The 17,016-nt window shown below is 35.2% G+C and overlaps 1 protein-coding gene across 13 annotated transcripts in view; it reads right to left on the reverse strand.

The window, feature by feature from the left end:
- The window catches only part of TENM2 (teneurin transmembrane protein 2), an 808,680-nt gene that overhangs the window by 522,011 nt on the left and 269,653 nt on the right, over positions 1-17,016 (reverse strand). For all 13 annotated transcript variants that reach the window (XM_074916403.1, XM_074916402.1, XM_074916400.1 and 10 more), the window contains one exon: positions 8,466-8,756. In XM_074916403.1, the coding sequence (XP_074772504.1) occupies positions 8,466-8,691 (226 nt within the window). In that variant the 5' untranslated portion in view covers positions 8,692-8,756. The remainder of the gene's footprint in view (positions 1-8,465; positions 8,757-17,016) is intronic.

Raw genomic sequence — 17,016 nt, forward strand, 5'->3', positions numbered from 1 at the left:
AACAATATTTACTAACGTACATTCTGGACTACATGACTTCTAAAGACTAATTTTCTGGCACATGCCTAGGATGCAGGGACAAAGATGCCCATTCAAACCCAGATCAAGCATAAAAGCCTTTTAAATCTGAGATATTCATGGTAATAGGTGTATTAGAAAAGCATCTGAGTCTCTTCTTCTCATCAGTTTGAGAACACTCAGAAGTAATCAGCCTCCCTTCCAAACTCTTCTTTCTGGAAAATACACCCTAAAAAATATCTATGTTAAACTGTAGATCCTTTGGAAGACAAGAACCCAGAGAAGGTGGATTATTTGCAGAATCTGCAGAAGTTAGATATTTTTGTTAGTAGAATTAATCAAGAAATAAGTATTTTAATTTAGAGTATCTTATTTTAAAAAGAAAAATATTATTTTATCTCCTTGGAGTACTTTATTCCCCTTTACAATGGATTTTAATATGAGAAAGAGCATCCACATGGACATATCTAAATATTAGACTTCTTAGAAGAGTGTGTGCACGTGTGTGTATGAGAAAATGGAGAAGGATTTACAGGATCAAAAATTATTATTTTCAATACCCAAAGTCTTAGGCTTCTATTACATAGCCAAGTAAAGGGTTGAGGAATAAAAAAAAGTATACAAAGAATAGGTTTTCTTTAACATTCAGCTAGGCCCTTAGCATTGTAAGGGGAGCAAACACTACTCCTGTATTTTGAAGCACAAGATCTTTTTGCTTGATACAAATTTGTAACTATAAAGTATAGGAAGTATAATTCCTATTAATTCTGAAGTGCCTTTGAAAACGTATTTGCATAAAAATGGTGACTAAGCCTATTCTAGAGTAGACCTAAGTCTTTTTAAAAATTTCTTTTATTCACAGTGTGTGCTAACTACCTGAGTTGATAATGTCTACATGCTTTTATATCTATTTTACATAATTGTCTTGGTTTTGGCTGGGATAGAGTTAATTAATCTTCTGAGTAGCCAGAATAGTGCTGTGTTTTCAATTCAGTATGGGATTTGGTATGAAAAGAATGCTGATAATACACTGATCTTTTTGGATGCCACTAAGAGATCAAGGACTCTCCAGCTCCCCCTGTCCTGCCCGTGTGCAGGTGCACAGGAAGCTGGGAGGGGGCACAGCTGAAGCACCAGACCCAAATTAGCCAATGGAATATTCCCTGTCATGGAATGTCATGCTCAGTATATAGAGGAGGGTCGGCTGGGAAGTAGGGGGATCTCTCTTGCCTCCAGGATTGTGATTGCGGGGTCTTGGGATAGTCAGGAACAGGCTGGGTGTCGGTCAGCAGATGGTGAGCAACTGCATTGTGCATTACCTGTTTGTACTTTCTATTATTGTTATTGTTTTATTTTATTACAATTATTAAACTGTTTTTATCTCAACCTATGAGTCTCCCTTTACCACTGAAATTCTTTCCCATATCCCCCTGATGATGAGAGGGTGAGTGAGTGGCTGTGTGGGGTTTGGCTGCCAGCTGGGTTCAAACCACAACAATAATGTTCATGTAACTTTGTAAATGGTTAAAAAAATAGAACCTAGTTTAACTTAATCATCAATTGAGGAGTCCAGTACAGCAGCAGTAAAAAACACAGAAGATACTTTTGAAAGCTAAATAACTGTTTAAAAAAGAATGAGCATAAGTGTATACATACCTATATATTTGCACTGGTAAACCCTGCATTCTGATTCTAAAATTTAAACTGTAAACAAATGCTGATTCTTAATAATGATCACTAGAGAGAAACTGCCAAGAATAAAAAAAAATATTCCCTGAGGGAAACTATGTGTGTACACAGGATTCACATATTATGCCTAGCTGTTTGTTGTTTATTCTACAAATACATATCAATATTAGGACCGTACTATGTTTTTCAGCACTGGTCATATTAATTAATACTGGAGTCTTCTGTCAGCATCATAGCTTCCCTATAGAAAGTTTCAGAGGACAGTATTTTATTCAACTCCAACTTCATTATGTTCATCTAGAATAATACTCTCAGTAATACTCTAATTGATTACACTGTGTATTTAGCTTGCTAGTTGATTACATTCTTTCCATAGCAATGACATTTTAAATACTTCAACACGCTACAACGGTCACCCCTGAATTGCTGGGCTGGCATACCTCTCCTGTCATCCAGTATCTGCTCTCTCAGAAGAGGACTCCCAGTGGCTAAGATGCTGATTGACAAGCTGGCTCAACTAGTCAGATAGTAAGAGAGCAAGAGTTACACCTTCATCCAACAAGTCCATGTTAGACAGCCAGACTTGTCAATAGTTCAGTTCCAGCAGTTCTGAGCAATCAACTACACCCAGAAAATTAAGTACAATGTATGAAGATATAAAATGGTGAAACAGCAAGAAACGTGGATGGAAGGGGAGTAAAAGGGAAGTAAGAGATTATCAGTTCAACTGATTTAAACTACCATTTACAAATCAGGGAGCTTGCTGCTCAAAAGGAAACAAAACCAAAACCCAACCCACAAAAGAGAAAACAATTTATACATACATACTTGGAAGTACCCCAAAGACTGAGAGTCTATTTCATGATGGTTCCCTGAAAAGCCACTTTTAAAGAGATTTCTTTCTGATTTTATGTTGTTGTGACTCAGATTTAATATACACAAAGTTTTAGTTTCACTCCTATTTATCAGCAGATATTAATACTAGAGCTCAAAAGGCCACTTGACTGATACGAGAGTATAAAGGAGAGGAGGCATGTTGGATTTTGGATTAGACTTACATTTTCCTTTCCTAAAAGCATATTTGGGAAGGGTGCTATAAAGGTGTGTACTTTTATTTATTTGCTAGTCTAGTAATGCTCCTACATAGCTCCATTATTAATGATATCAGCACAGATGAAAGCACAGATGAAAGGTGCTTTCATGTTTTTAAATCACTTAATAAGAACCATACAGTCTTTTATGATTTGGGGAGGGAGAAGTTAGGGGAGGGAGGGTTTTTTCAATATATTTGCTTTATTAAATACGGTATACATATTAAAATATAAATTTTTATTTCTCACTAATGCTGTGCTTTCTAGAGAAGAGAAATTGAATGCAGTTGTCTCACCTTTATAAATATTTTACGCTGAGATCACATATCTCTTAGGTAACCATTAAAACCAAAGTAAACCTTGATTCAACAGCAATGCAAGTTACATGTGTGTACCCGTTATAACAGGAAATTTACCTTGAGGCCTTTATTCCCACATGAGCTACCCTACATCTGATTCCATGTTAAGGGATTCCTCCTTAAGCTTCTGCCACCTGCATCTACCTTGGATTTTGTTTGATTACATAAATGCATGGATATATGGAGAAGCAAGATATTGCAGAATGGCACTAAAAACGTAACATGACAAAGGCAAACTAAGAGTGTGGTCCCACTCTAACCAGAAAATAAGAAAAAGTTTTCTTTAATGTCTTTAGTACAAATTTGTATAACTAACATTTAATTTTCAAAAGGTCACAGGTTCTAAAAGAAATATTAAAACTAAAATTAGTAAAACTCAATTGGATTTTGGAAGGGATACACTAATTTAAGCCTAATTGTTGAGTGTGTCTCGTGTACGACCAAAATCTCATCTTCGTATTACTGAGAATATAAGCAGTGAGCAAAGTCTAGCTAAGCCTGAGAACCTGTAACGGCAACTATCCACTCTATACAGCAGCACATCAGTCGTTGCTGAATACAGAATACCTGACCACAATAACTTGAAATCTGAACAAGCTTAATCACTCTCATGAAATGTTCTTACTGCAGTGTGGTTCTTTGAATGTGTCCCAGTAAATTATTTGGTGACAGATCTATGATGTGAAAAAGAACAAGAAGAGAAAACAACATTCGTTTTTCTCAGCAATCAGACCTGCCCTAGTGTAGGCTGTAAAAAAAAAAAAAAAAAAAAAAGGAGATTCATCAGACCGGTTTGGGTCACTTTGGGGTTGTGGGTTTTTCTTTTTTTATTTTTAATTGATATTTTTCTTTCTTCTTCCAGAAACCTATCCAATGTATATGAAGAAAACATGCAGTATGAAATACCCGATAGATGAGTATGGCATAGTAAAACAACTTCATGTGAAAGAAAATTGGGTGCATTACACTTCCCATGTGCCCCTCTCTGAGAATTCTACTGCAATAACTGAATTTTCTATTCAATGTTATTAAAAATACTGGACAGTCCTAGGGGACATTATAAGGGATTTATTATAATCATTGTCACTACTTTTCTCTAACTCCCATTAACATACCCATGGTGTTGCGCACGATACAAAAAGCACACATTTGTAAGTATAAAAGAATACAAAATGGAACTTGAACTGACATACAAAAAGGTATTGGCTGTTGTTCCTTATTGAAATTATCTCACCATACAAAAGAGGTGCTTTGTACATATACAAAGCAATTCAACGCTGGTTGGGTCCAGTTTAATATGATGGTGTTTTTTAGACTTATTTTTAATAACTTCAATCATATACTCTTCTCGTTCTAACATTTCACAGCAGAGATTTATTGCTAAACTAGATCTAACCTAAGAATGAGAAAGCAGTCAATTCAGTGCAACTATTGGCTAATAAATTTTGCATCAGCTGAAGCCTAGCATTTGGTTCAGGCAGAAACACAAAATCCATGATCTATGAATGCCAAGTGAGGAACTCAGGAACAGTAAGGTGTGCAATCACCTCTTTGAAACCCAATTTAAAACTCTTAACTCAGTAGAGTGTTCTTTTAAGCACAATTTGATTACAAAGTATACTTGAAGAAAAGCTGCCTTTCAAAGCAAGCTCTTGAAAGAAAGGTTTTACAAAATTCCCATTTTTTGCCTTAAAGGACATCTATCTTCACCATGTTGTGTCAGCAGATGAAGTCAGAAAGAAGGTATTTTCTTCTTTTTTAGGAAAAAAAAAAAAGGGTTAAAGTTTGATAATTGGTTCTCTTTGGTGGAAAATACATGGCATATAGAGATATTCAAATATTACCAGAAGATTGTAAAATATTCCAAATATTCAGAGGTGTCAGAACTATTGTCAAGCTTTTGACATATCCTAGCAAGAAGTATGAAAGTTTCTATTCATCTCAAAATACAGGATTCAGAAAGGACTCCTCAACTTTAAATAAATCTTGTAATGTTTGAATGCTCTCTCAGATCCACTGTATGACTGTATTAATACTTCAGATCAATTGACTAATGAATATCCAGTGCAGGTACTGAATTACAAATACATTTCTATCTGTATTAGCGAAAATCTAAGCCAAATTAATAGCTCAAACATGCATTGGACCTGCCATTTCAGTCAAGAATCTTAACACTTACTATGAAGATGATTGGAAAATAAGTTTGACACAAAAATACTAAACCTCTTCTGAATTACTTTCTACAAATATTAATACTGATATGTTAAAGATAGTCTTTAAAAGGGGAATTTTATTGTTTTGAACAATTACAGATAAATAGGTTTACAAATCTACTTAGAAATATTAGAATGACTTTAAAAATTACTTTGAAAAATTACAGGGAAACATCTTAGGAAAAGCACAATATACAGTCATGTCATCCTTCATGCCTTTATACCGAAACTTCCAAATACTGCACTAGAAACTAGCATCTATGACAAGCGAACTCTCTTTGGTAGGTGCATTTGTCAATGATTAGCACAAAAATTTTATTTCAAAACATGACACTGCTTTTAAGTTGTATTTATTCTCAGAGCTAAACTTCCACCAGCATTCAGTTTTCCTATCAAATGCTTTATTCACACTAGCTTAGAGAGATCTGCTTTTTCATGAAGAGTAAGGCAAACAAGTCAGAACAGAAGGACAATAAAATACTAAAGTAAACCAGGAAGATCTGTTTCAGGCTTCTGAGCTCTGAATATAGTTTTTCTTATTAGGTTTCACTGCTGAACCATCGTAAACAAAAATGGAAGTAGTGCAACTTGGTCTTATGCTTAACAGATTTTCAAAACTGAGCAACATGTGATCAGGCAGCATCTGAAGACAACTGCTTTGGGCAGTTCCAGTGCCATGGTTAAACCAGATGCTTTTCAATAAGCCAAATGCATGTAGCTTTACTGACAGAAGAGACAAAATACTGAGGAAAATATCTACAATTGCTTAAAAAATATGTCAAGATTTTTTATAATAGAAGAATAAAAAATTCTCTAAAGACTATTTATTTTAAGCATGTTTATTTCCTACAGAATTTAATCCCATCAAAACACCCACTCAGATTTAGAATAAATTTACATGTATAAATTCCTAGAAGTCTGCAGCTGGAAACAGCATGCATAAGATATAATGAACAGTATTTCCTACTATATAAACCACATTTTTATGCATATGATATTAATGTAGAAAGTGAGAACACGTACCAAGTCTTAATCTCGATCTACTTGCCACATTATCTCAAATTTCCTATCAGTAGAGGAACTGTACAATCAGAAAGAGACCAAGCTTTCAAATATGAGGAATCACCATTTTGCTTTCTAAACTTAACAAAAGAAGGAAAATAAGGAGTTACTACTTATACTATTTAACAAAAAACTTACTTTGGCTCTCTAAAATAAACTTTATTCATCTAGACATAACAACACAGACTAGCAGGGGGAAAAAAATAATAAAAAAATAAATAAATCTGAGTGTTTCAATTCAGTTACCAACAATTTGCACTCCCCTTCATGAAGAGGGCAGATAAGAACACATTAAGAGAAGGAGGAGGATGAACAGTTGTCAAATCAGTAATCAAGAGAAAAAGAACACCCTCATGAAATGCCGAATAATGACCTGGAAACTAAAATGAGGCACTTGAGCTGAAGCATCAATCATTCAGATAGGGAAAAGTAATATTTAGATGACTCCTGTACACAAAGGCTGAACAAACCACAGTGAAAATGGCTCCGTTAGCTCTTATGATCTCACTGTAGTTTGATGCATTATCTCTAGGTAAATACCTATAAGCAAAGACAGACCCTACAAGAACAGAGATTACCTCAGAAAACAGAAATGCATGTTTGATAGACCAGGCACAATGCAAACACTTCCAAATGTCTGTACACAAATGCGAGAGAAACACGGGATTAGACAAGGGTTTAATTAGTGATGCTAATTAATAGATATTTTGATTTAAAGGTGAAGACACCGACTGCTGGCAGAATGCTTTAAACAAGTTGCATGACATGATAGCAAGTATAAAAAAACGACCTTTCATGGAATGATCTCCACAGAGAAGTGTATTAACTTAGAATTTCCTGAGTCCCAATATTAGAAATGTGTAGTAGAGAACTATCATATGCCGTTAAGGACATACATAAAATAGTAGTATTTCAGCAATTGAGGATCTATTAGACAATTTAGCACAGAGGGCTATAGACCTATGCCTCAAAACTGCTAATATCTTGCTTGACATAAACCGTATCTGATTCTTCAACTGAAACTAAACCAAGTAATTAATTTTAAAAAATGTATCTAATTGTTGACCAAGTGAAAATTTAATCAGGCTATTTGGTCAAGTTAACCAGATGATTAAACGCTGTTCCTATGAAGCAATATTCAGTAATGGTTTCAACACACAGACTCATGAGTTAGAGACAAGTAAATACTTGAATGAGAGTATAAACTCTGTTGTGTACAGTGCAAAGGCACAATCACAGTTTTTTCAACTGAAAACATTTAGATTGTTAATTCATTAGCTCATTGGATATAACGGATATTTAAGATGAGGAACATTTTATAAAAGATTAGTTCACCTTGCTTACAAGTTCACACAGGCAGGTTATTTTATATTAGTTCTAGGATCTCAGTGCTGTGATAATGTATTACAGTCAATTATAGAAGTATTAGATGGGTTTCCTCCTTCCAGTTTTTATGAGTTGAAGGGTAAGCAGAAAGGGTAGCAGTGACAAAATGACGTCAGAGGAAACGGCATTCCCATTCCCACATTTCAATTACACAGCAGTTAAGAACAGAAAAGGAATTCTGAGGAATCAGATTAATAATGAATATACATTGGCCATATGGGGTTTTACCATAACAGTGTTTTAGTTATCTTTTCAGTCCAGGTGCTCTGTTAAAGACACACAAGTTTAGGTGAAAATGCCATTATTATTTCCAAAATGAACCTAGGAAAAGGAATACGAAGTTAGCATGTCAGCCAAGCCTGGGATCCATGACAAATACAACATCTGGTTAAAGATCACTATCATTTGTGTTTATCAGATATTTTGAACAGTGGATCCTGGACTGTTGCATTTACAAATAGTTAATTCCAACAGTATCAGAAATCTGAGAAAGAACTTCCTAATTTAACTCCAAACAGATGAAATAATGGTAAAATGGCATCCATTCTCCTATTAAATTCCTTATAACACTGATATACTATAAAAAGCAACAGAGATTGTCCACGGAGGATTACTGTTAAAGAAACCAGCTCCGACTTCAAACATACCTTGTCTTGGAAACTCATCCGACTCCCTGTGAACCAGGTCAGAAACTCGGTTTCCATAGTGCATCCTAGTGTCATGATCATACGCCTTCAGTGTCTCACTTGAGCTGTAAGACTTCTGAGTCGGTACTCTGCAGTCTTCACTGTCCAGCGACGAACTTGTATAGCGACACTCCTTCCCACACCGGCCCCGCGTTAGGGAACGGTGCCTTCTATCTTTTATATCCATTATTGTGAATCAGGTAGGACGTTTTCAGAAAAGCCACTCTTATATCTGGGGTCAGTCACTGTCACCTAAAACCAGGAAAGGATAACGAAAGAATGAGCAATGTTGCTACTACATTTTGTTTTATTCTACTTTCCCTGACTTATCCTTGAAGAACAATGCAGCACAGATGGAGAAAAAAGAGAAGATCCACATGATGCATCCTTAGAAAATGAAATAATTGACCTGAATGGGTGGGGAGAAAAAAATCAAATGCTGTAAGAGAATTGCATTCTATCTAAATTATCATCTTATTGAAGAGTTTAAAAAATAATGATAAAATTACTGCTATCTGTTGATTTTTGAATGAGCACCGATAACAACACAAAACTGTCAGAACAGTATTTGTTCCTGTTATGCAGTACAAAGAAAAGCAGACTCAAACCAGCTTTAATTATTTCCGTTCTTCCTGCAGGAGGGCTTGCAATTAAGAATGAAGCATGCGGGAGAGTTGCATAGAGGAGATTATTCCTATTCAGCATTAATGCATTACAAAGTTGTACATTATCCTTTAACAATGTGTTCACAAGCAGCAGCAACTTCTTTTATTGTCTCTGGATAAGATAATCCAGGGCCCTATTCTCAACAAAAGGCCAGACCACGTATTTCCAGAGGTCCTTTCCAGCCTCGACATTTCTGCATTTTTATGATTCTCTGAACACACTTTGGGAATTAGCTGCTCTTGTGCACCACAGAACGTGACAAGATGCTCTTCACAATCCTTCAAGATGACCAGTTTATCCCTCTCAGCAGTTGGAGCTCTTCAAAATATCTTCTTGCTCACTGGACCAGAAAGAGACAGATTCTTACAATCTACTTAATCAGGACACTCTTAATGTGGCACATATACTTCAATATATGCACAGGTTGCATGCATAAACCGCAAAATAAAAGATACCGTAGAAAACAACTACCTAACCACTGAGGTAATAATTGTTTTGAGTTGGTATTTGTATGTATGTCTTTCTCTCATAGCATCACATGCCCAGGTCTGTACCAGTCCTGAGAAATCCTCACGACAAAACTTTTTGCTGGAAATGGAATCTTCCCATACAGAAAATATCCAGATTTGCTAGCAAGCAAAAATTGGAACAAAATCTCTGCCTTTCTATGGTTTTGGCAAATTTAGCTGGGAAGGTTCATGACACTTTCCTTCCCATTGTCCCTTCTCAGTTCAGGTGCCTACTCGAAACCCACCCAGCAGAAGGGGAGCAGGTCCTGCACGCCAGCTACACCCAGTCCCAGGCCTGAGTCTGTACATAAACTACCAAAGCCCTTCAGCGGAATGATTCCTTCTGCCACCAAGGTAAAAAACTCCAGGAAAGATGATAAAAAACCCAGAAGGCATTCCTGTCTTTCATTGTTGAAGTTGTTTGCATCTGTAGGAGAGGAGGTCATAACACTGGCATAAATACTGGCTAAATCATTGCTTTTTTGGATTACTAGATTATGTCCCTGGGAGAGAACTGGCCAGAGGAGCTACTGAACTTGAGAAAAAGTTTCTTAGCTTCATTTAGACTCTGACGCTAAGACTTGTTGTGGTTTTTATTTTTCTTTCTATATTTTAAAGAAGAATGTTAGGTAACCAGGAGAAACAGCTGCTTTAAGCCACCCACAGGTACTCTGCAATCTGTGAGCGATAAAAAGTGTAAACATTCTTACTTTTTTCTCCTTTTTCTCTTATTTTTAACTATGATGGTACATTTCAGACGGGAAAAAAACCCTACAGAACAACACACACACAAAAGTCAAAACAAAATCAGAAGACATTCAGCACTTAAAATTGGGAGGATTAGTTTTAGAATTTTAGATTAAAGAAAGGCAATACACACTCTCGTTTCTCACCTCTCTGAATGTCTGGTGGCTAAGCTGACTTCTCTATATCTGAATTATTCAGTTCAATTCTTTGGTCCTGTAATATTTATTAAACTCTAAAGCATGTTAACTGTAAAGCATGTTAACACTGATGGCACAAACGCTTAAAGTTTGAGGAGATATATGATCATTTAGATTAACAATGCCTGGCTCTTTGATCCCAGTTCAATATTATCTCATCAAATTCGGGTACCAATATATCACAATTAGAAAACAGGGAAACAGATGAATATTGTACAGTATCGAGCAAAAAACTGCCAATTACTCTTCAATGTCTTCACACTACTGTTCAATACAAAAGCCTATTACTCCATATGAAGGTACTGTCTATCAGTTCAGAAAAACAAACAGCTTTTTATTTTTGTGATTGCTAAACTTTAAGCTGTCTGGCCTGATTTGTATTGTTTCTGAAAGAACATTTAATTCTTTGTTACTATAGTTAAAGGAAGAATCTACTACCACTGAGATAAAACTTCTGAGTAATTCCATGATATTAGCTTATTAAAATATCTTCTCAGGCAAAGAAGATTTTTTGAAATTGCTCCCTCAATAAACATTCTTTCACAGTTTTGCGTGATTATTCTACCAATACAAAATTAAAACAAAATGCTCAGACCATGCTCTACTGTTGATAATGCCAAGAAATATTCCTCAGTCACCCTCATGTGCAGAATTGCAAGGTGCAACACCTGCACTGCTGTTACCATGACAAGTCCAAGAGGTTAACACAAGAAAATAAATGTTGAAATATAATAAATATGTCCCAACAGATTTATTTTGACCCTTCTTAAGGAAAATCTTGTTACAAGAGTCAGCTGTCATAATAATTTGGTGAATAACTTCATCTTTATAATACGATAATATTAAAATTTTCTTGAACATTACTAAATTTTAAGAGATGCTTAAAATATTACAGATGATTTAAAAAACATTTTTACTGAGGCTTTTATCTAATTACATGTTTCTATTTATTACACTACTTCTATTTTTTTTCTCATTTTTTTTATTACTTGAGGACAAATCCCAAGCATCTGAGACTAAATACATCACCTAAACACAACAAAATATTTTCACAGACTCTTCTCTCTTCTTCATCTCTGCTATGGGGATTTCTATGAACAAAGTGGTCAGGCAAAAGCAGTTCCACAGCATCCTCAACAAACTACTCTTAAAATTCAGACAACAGTATCATCATACATGGCTTAATATACGATGAAATGAAGTTGTAACACACTCCTAGAAAACCTGTTTCACATTTTTCTCACACTTATCTTAAATAGACAAAATACTGTTTCAGTTCAATGCTAAATACCTTCCCTGTTAGTCATATCTTTATGTAATGGATTCCTGGAAAGGTAAAACGGGATAGCTTTGGTTAAGCAAGAATAATGGTGAGATTCAATTTGAGTTTGAAATTCCTGATAATCTTTGATTGGCCTGTCTCAAGGGCTCTCTATGAATGGTTTATTTTGAGTAAGTGACCTAAATAGTAACTGATTTAATAATTTCTTTTGTTTCAAAGGATTTCAATAAGACTGCTCATATTGACCCACTTATATTACAGAGTAGTACAACCACTGACAACTGACTTCAACTGTTTTTCTCATCTATCATTATTTTAATTATCTATGAAGCACTAACAGGACCCCCATCTAACTTTCTGAATAAGGTATTTATGGCTTGCAAAGGGCTGGTCAAGTTTCAAGGGCGTATAGTCTCAGTTGATCTAGATGGATAGTAAATCTAAAGCAATGCATGGGACATGATGTATTTGCTGCTGACATACACATATATATTGCATGTGCTGCAAGTTACACGTTTCTAATAAACTCTGGACTTATATCACCCAATATAAGCTTTCTTGTGTTCATGTGCAGCAACTGTTTACCTGGACATGACCACCGCAGTGGCAACAAGAGCATAAGTGGTAACTGTGGGGTAGTCCAAGGACATTAAAGCACTGTATGTCCTGAAGAGAGCAGAGAAAAAAAGAAAAAGCTGAGGAGCTGAGAAGTGAAAAAATAGTTTTTTGTTTAGGGGTTTTTAAAAAAATTGACCACTTCTTTTTGTGTTAACAAAGTCAAATCAATAGGAGGCATGGAGGGAGGACTCAAAGTGAATTTTAATGGCTTAGTGAAGCCTACGCTAAAACTCTCTTTAAATCTGAAGCTGATTCGTACACTGATCTTACCTAAGTTATGTGCTTGTTTTTTGCATTTTCTAATGATCCCTTATACTATTACAGCGTACATGGCCATTAGAACTGCCACTCACAATAGACAGAATGCAGTAATCACTTGCAAGTTCAAGAGAAAACAAAGCACTTCACATTTACTTTGTGCCCCTAAATAACCTAGCACAACCAGATCAAAACATTACAATAGTGCATGCAATATTAGAAAGTATTTTTTTTTTTTTAAAGTAGTACACCATGTACCAATCTGTTCATTAAAAACCAGGTCTCTTAAAAGCCTGTACTTCTTTTCATCATCAACAATTGGAAATAAGCTTGTGATTTAGAGATTCAAATGCTGTTCATTATTTTATGCAAAGACTATTTTTGAAATGAAAAAATTCAATAATTTAGCTTTGGCACAGTATAAATTTTAAAGGAATAAATAAAAGGGGTTTTGCTGATTTTAATATTAGTGGAAAAGTACATCTTCTAGATCACCTCTGCCTTTTAAAAAAGGCAATACATAAAATGCATTTTTAAAAATTAAATACAAGTATAGTATGTACACTTTGTTACATGAACTAAAGTTGATGACAAATATGCTGGTTTTGATTTGGGCCAAAAATCAAACTGTATTTGGACAGTCTGGTGTAATAATGTAACCTCATTTTCCACTGATAAGTCCTTTTTCTGATTTTTCATATTTTTTTTAAATCCAAATACTGAATTTCCCTTTTTGTGTAGCTACTCTAGGTATTGTGCCAAAAATTAGATGTATTTAGCATAACACGTGAAATTTCAGAACAGTCTTGATGAATGATTCAAGTTTAAGTAATAGAGAACAGTGTTTATAGGCATTCTGTGTTGTGCTTTAGTGCAGAGAAAACTATCTTTTTTTCTTTTTTTTTTTCTTTCAGTAAATAAAAGCTATAGGAAGTATTTTCAGACTAAGGGCAGTCAAAATTGTAAATACAAGAACAAAATCAAACATCATGCCAAATATTTGTATATGTATTTTTATGTACTTAAATAGACATATTTTTATTTCCAGACTATCTTCTGAGATTTCTGTTCTCCAGGAATTTCTTAGAAATCCCAGAACTGTTTAAATCCATTATGAAAATAACATCCCATTAAGAAAATAACATGCCATCAAGAACTGATGAAAAGCCCAGGATCTAGAGACAGCTTTCTAACAGTCTTAGTCTCACATCATTCCTGACTGCTAAGGATTAACCCCTTATTTTCCCCTACGTGTTGGGCAGTGAGGGTTGATATATGTGAGCACATCCTCTTCTCTGCACTGAGAAGATTCAGAATTGCAGTTGAGCAGCTGGCACTGAGGATAATTGGGGAGTTTCTTTCTTAAAACAACTTCATGTCAGTTTAAAAAGCAGCTAGACAAACTTGGATACAAATTCCTCAATATTATTAAATGTGGCTTCTGCTTTATGAACCTCACGAGCTGGGGACCAACTTAGATTTGGAAACTGTACCAGTAAAATTTCACTATTAGCTAAGCATTTGCCAGTGTTCAAGGTCTGAGGCAGTGTGACACATATGAACCAACAGATTCTTCAATTTCATTTCATCTGCTATGAACTGTGTGCTCTTCCCCCTCTACGAACAACACGAGAAATAAGCTCAACAAACACATGCAATATGTTCCAGAGCAGCAAGAAATATAGTGGCCTTGAAGCCTCTATCACACAAAGCTCATTTAGTGCCTTAATAAGTCCACACAGTTTATGTCCATGATTTTTCTTGAAAAGTTATTTTAAACTCACTAAAATATTACTTGCATCCCACATATTTCAGTAGCTGATCATCAGTAGAGCATGGCAACTATCATGACTCCCAGCCACTGTAAGTTGATTGCATCACACTGACTCAGAAAGATGGCCATGTTTTGTAAAAGCATGTAACACAAGCAATGAAAAAAGTACAGGCATTACAAATAGCAAAAAATTTAACTCATTTTTCAGAGAACAGCTTATAAACTCACCTAAATTAGTAGTAAGCAGAACATTTCTAGTTATGTAAGTGAGGCTGAAATTACATCTACTTTTCTTCCCAGATATACAGAAATAAAACAGTAGAAAAGAGTTTGAAGGAGATGTAAAGAAAGTGACAGAATAAAAATATTTTTATATTCTGGAGTTGCTCAGCTGTGTGAAGTTTTCAAGTTCTTCCTCTTGAAGAGTGTTTGTTCTTTTCTGAGTGAGACATTAACATCCTCCCCATTTCAAACACTGTCTAAATTTTAAAAAATGATGTTTTGACCAGGGATAACATATTTCCACTCCTAACTCAAAGCTATTTACAAATATTTATTAGGCTTTAGGACAGCCATGAGAGCTAAATCTATATTATCCTTACTCTACGGAAAAAGTTAAACACTGAAAGGAGAAATATCCCATCTGAAGTCATATGAGTTTGCTGCACACTGAGAAGCCCGAGTTCCAGCTCTTGGTTTCCTGCTCACAGTATAATTGTTATCTACATACTTCTGTCATGCTATGCAGTCAGATAAAAAAAAGAATCAAGTCACCATAGAACCATACAATGCCAACTTCTCAATTAATATAATTACTTAAAATTAGTATAGCTGAACAAGTTCACAAAATGGATTTAAAGATCAAATACAAACTGGCCACTTCAAAAGACCAAGTTTGCTAAAAATAATTGCCTAAAGAACATTATTACTCTTCTACTGCCTAGGAAGAACAAACAATACTATTATCTACTGCTAAAATGCTGTTAATGAAGAAAGGTGGAATAATTTATCATTGCATAATTAGCACAATGCAGTTAAGCATGTTCTAACGATTCTGTATAATAGTTTCCTATCACTAGAGAATATTTTTGAATCAGGAAATAATTGTCTAAATAATTTCTGATTAAGGCTTTGATCAAGCTGATCAACATTTATAGAAGTGAGATAGATCTAAATGCCCATGCAATGAATGACAACTTGCTTTATTTAATTGTCCATGGGTGATGTTCTTTTTTTCCTTCTAATCCTAGGGTAGAATGCTGTCTTTAATTAAGTTAATGGGATTTTTAACCTAACTAGCAATGGAGCCAAGACATCAAGCTGGTTGGAACACAAGATGTGCTCCAGCTATTCCCCTTCTCTTTTGCTTTCACCAACAATTAGTCATTAGTCCATTTAGCTTTATATCAGCAATTTCCAGTGTTCTGTCCTCTTGTCAGGCTCCTCTGTCTTTCAATTTTCTCAAAAACCTTATTTATCCCTATAGTTTCAGTTACGGATTTGAATGTTTTTAATTTCCACAAGCCTTTTCCTTCACACCCAGGCTAATCCATCAGCTGTGTCTGAGAACTCCTGGGCACCGTGCTCCCAATATTAGACTCAAAGATTTTGATTTGGAACACGACTGTGCTATAAAGCTGGAGGAATGTTAATGGACATGAAAGGACTTGTACTCTTCTTGCACCCAAGCAGCTTCCATGCCAAGGATTTTAAAACAGTTCCTTCCTAATTTTTCTCCACTTCCTCATGTTAAAACATTCTGTAATTGTACACCTGTTGGGCAACTTCATTCCTGCTGGCAAGAGCAGGAGCTGTACCACTGGGTAAAAGATCAGCCAAAAGAAAACCATTAGGAACGCACCTTTCATTTCGTGTTTACTCTTAACAGATGAATACACTGTTAAGGGGGAATTTTTCCAGAATCTGAGATCAAGCAAAGCTCCTTTGTGCACCTTATCAGAGGATGCTACTATGTAAGAAGATCACGTTGCTGAAAAGGTTTCTCAGTGATTTTCAAAACTCTACAAGACTATTCTCAGAACTCATCAAATGTAGCAATCATGCAAACAGTTATGAGTTTAGGTACCTTACTTTCATTTCAGCTGAGAACACCACCTGCTTTTGACTCTAAATTTACATCATTCTCTCTCATTCTGTCCAAGAAAAACTCTCCCCTTCTTTCTTTAAAGCTTCAATGGAACCTCTCTGTCCTATATTTGATCTTAATAATTTTCCTATGCTTGTTAACCAGATGCTTTAATATACTTTCTCTCTGCTAGCAGTGTCAACCAGTGAAAATATTCTTTGAAGAAGGCTTTACCAGACACCATTTTTAAGGATGTATAAACTTACCATGACAATAAAATACAACAATATTTTAAAATGCCTAATAGTATTTAGTAGAATTTCAGTAAAGACAGCTATTCCAAATTACACAAGTAAAAAGCCCACTCAGCTAAGC

The sequence above is a fragment of the Athene noctua genome, chromosome 12 (genome assembly GCF_965140245.1).
Source record: "Athene noctua chromosome 12, bAthNoc1.hap1.1, whole genome shotgun sequence".
Classification (NCBI taxonomy): Eukaryota; Metazoa; Chordata; class Aves; order Strigiformes; family Strigidae; genus Athene; species Athene noctua.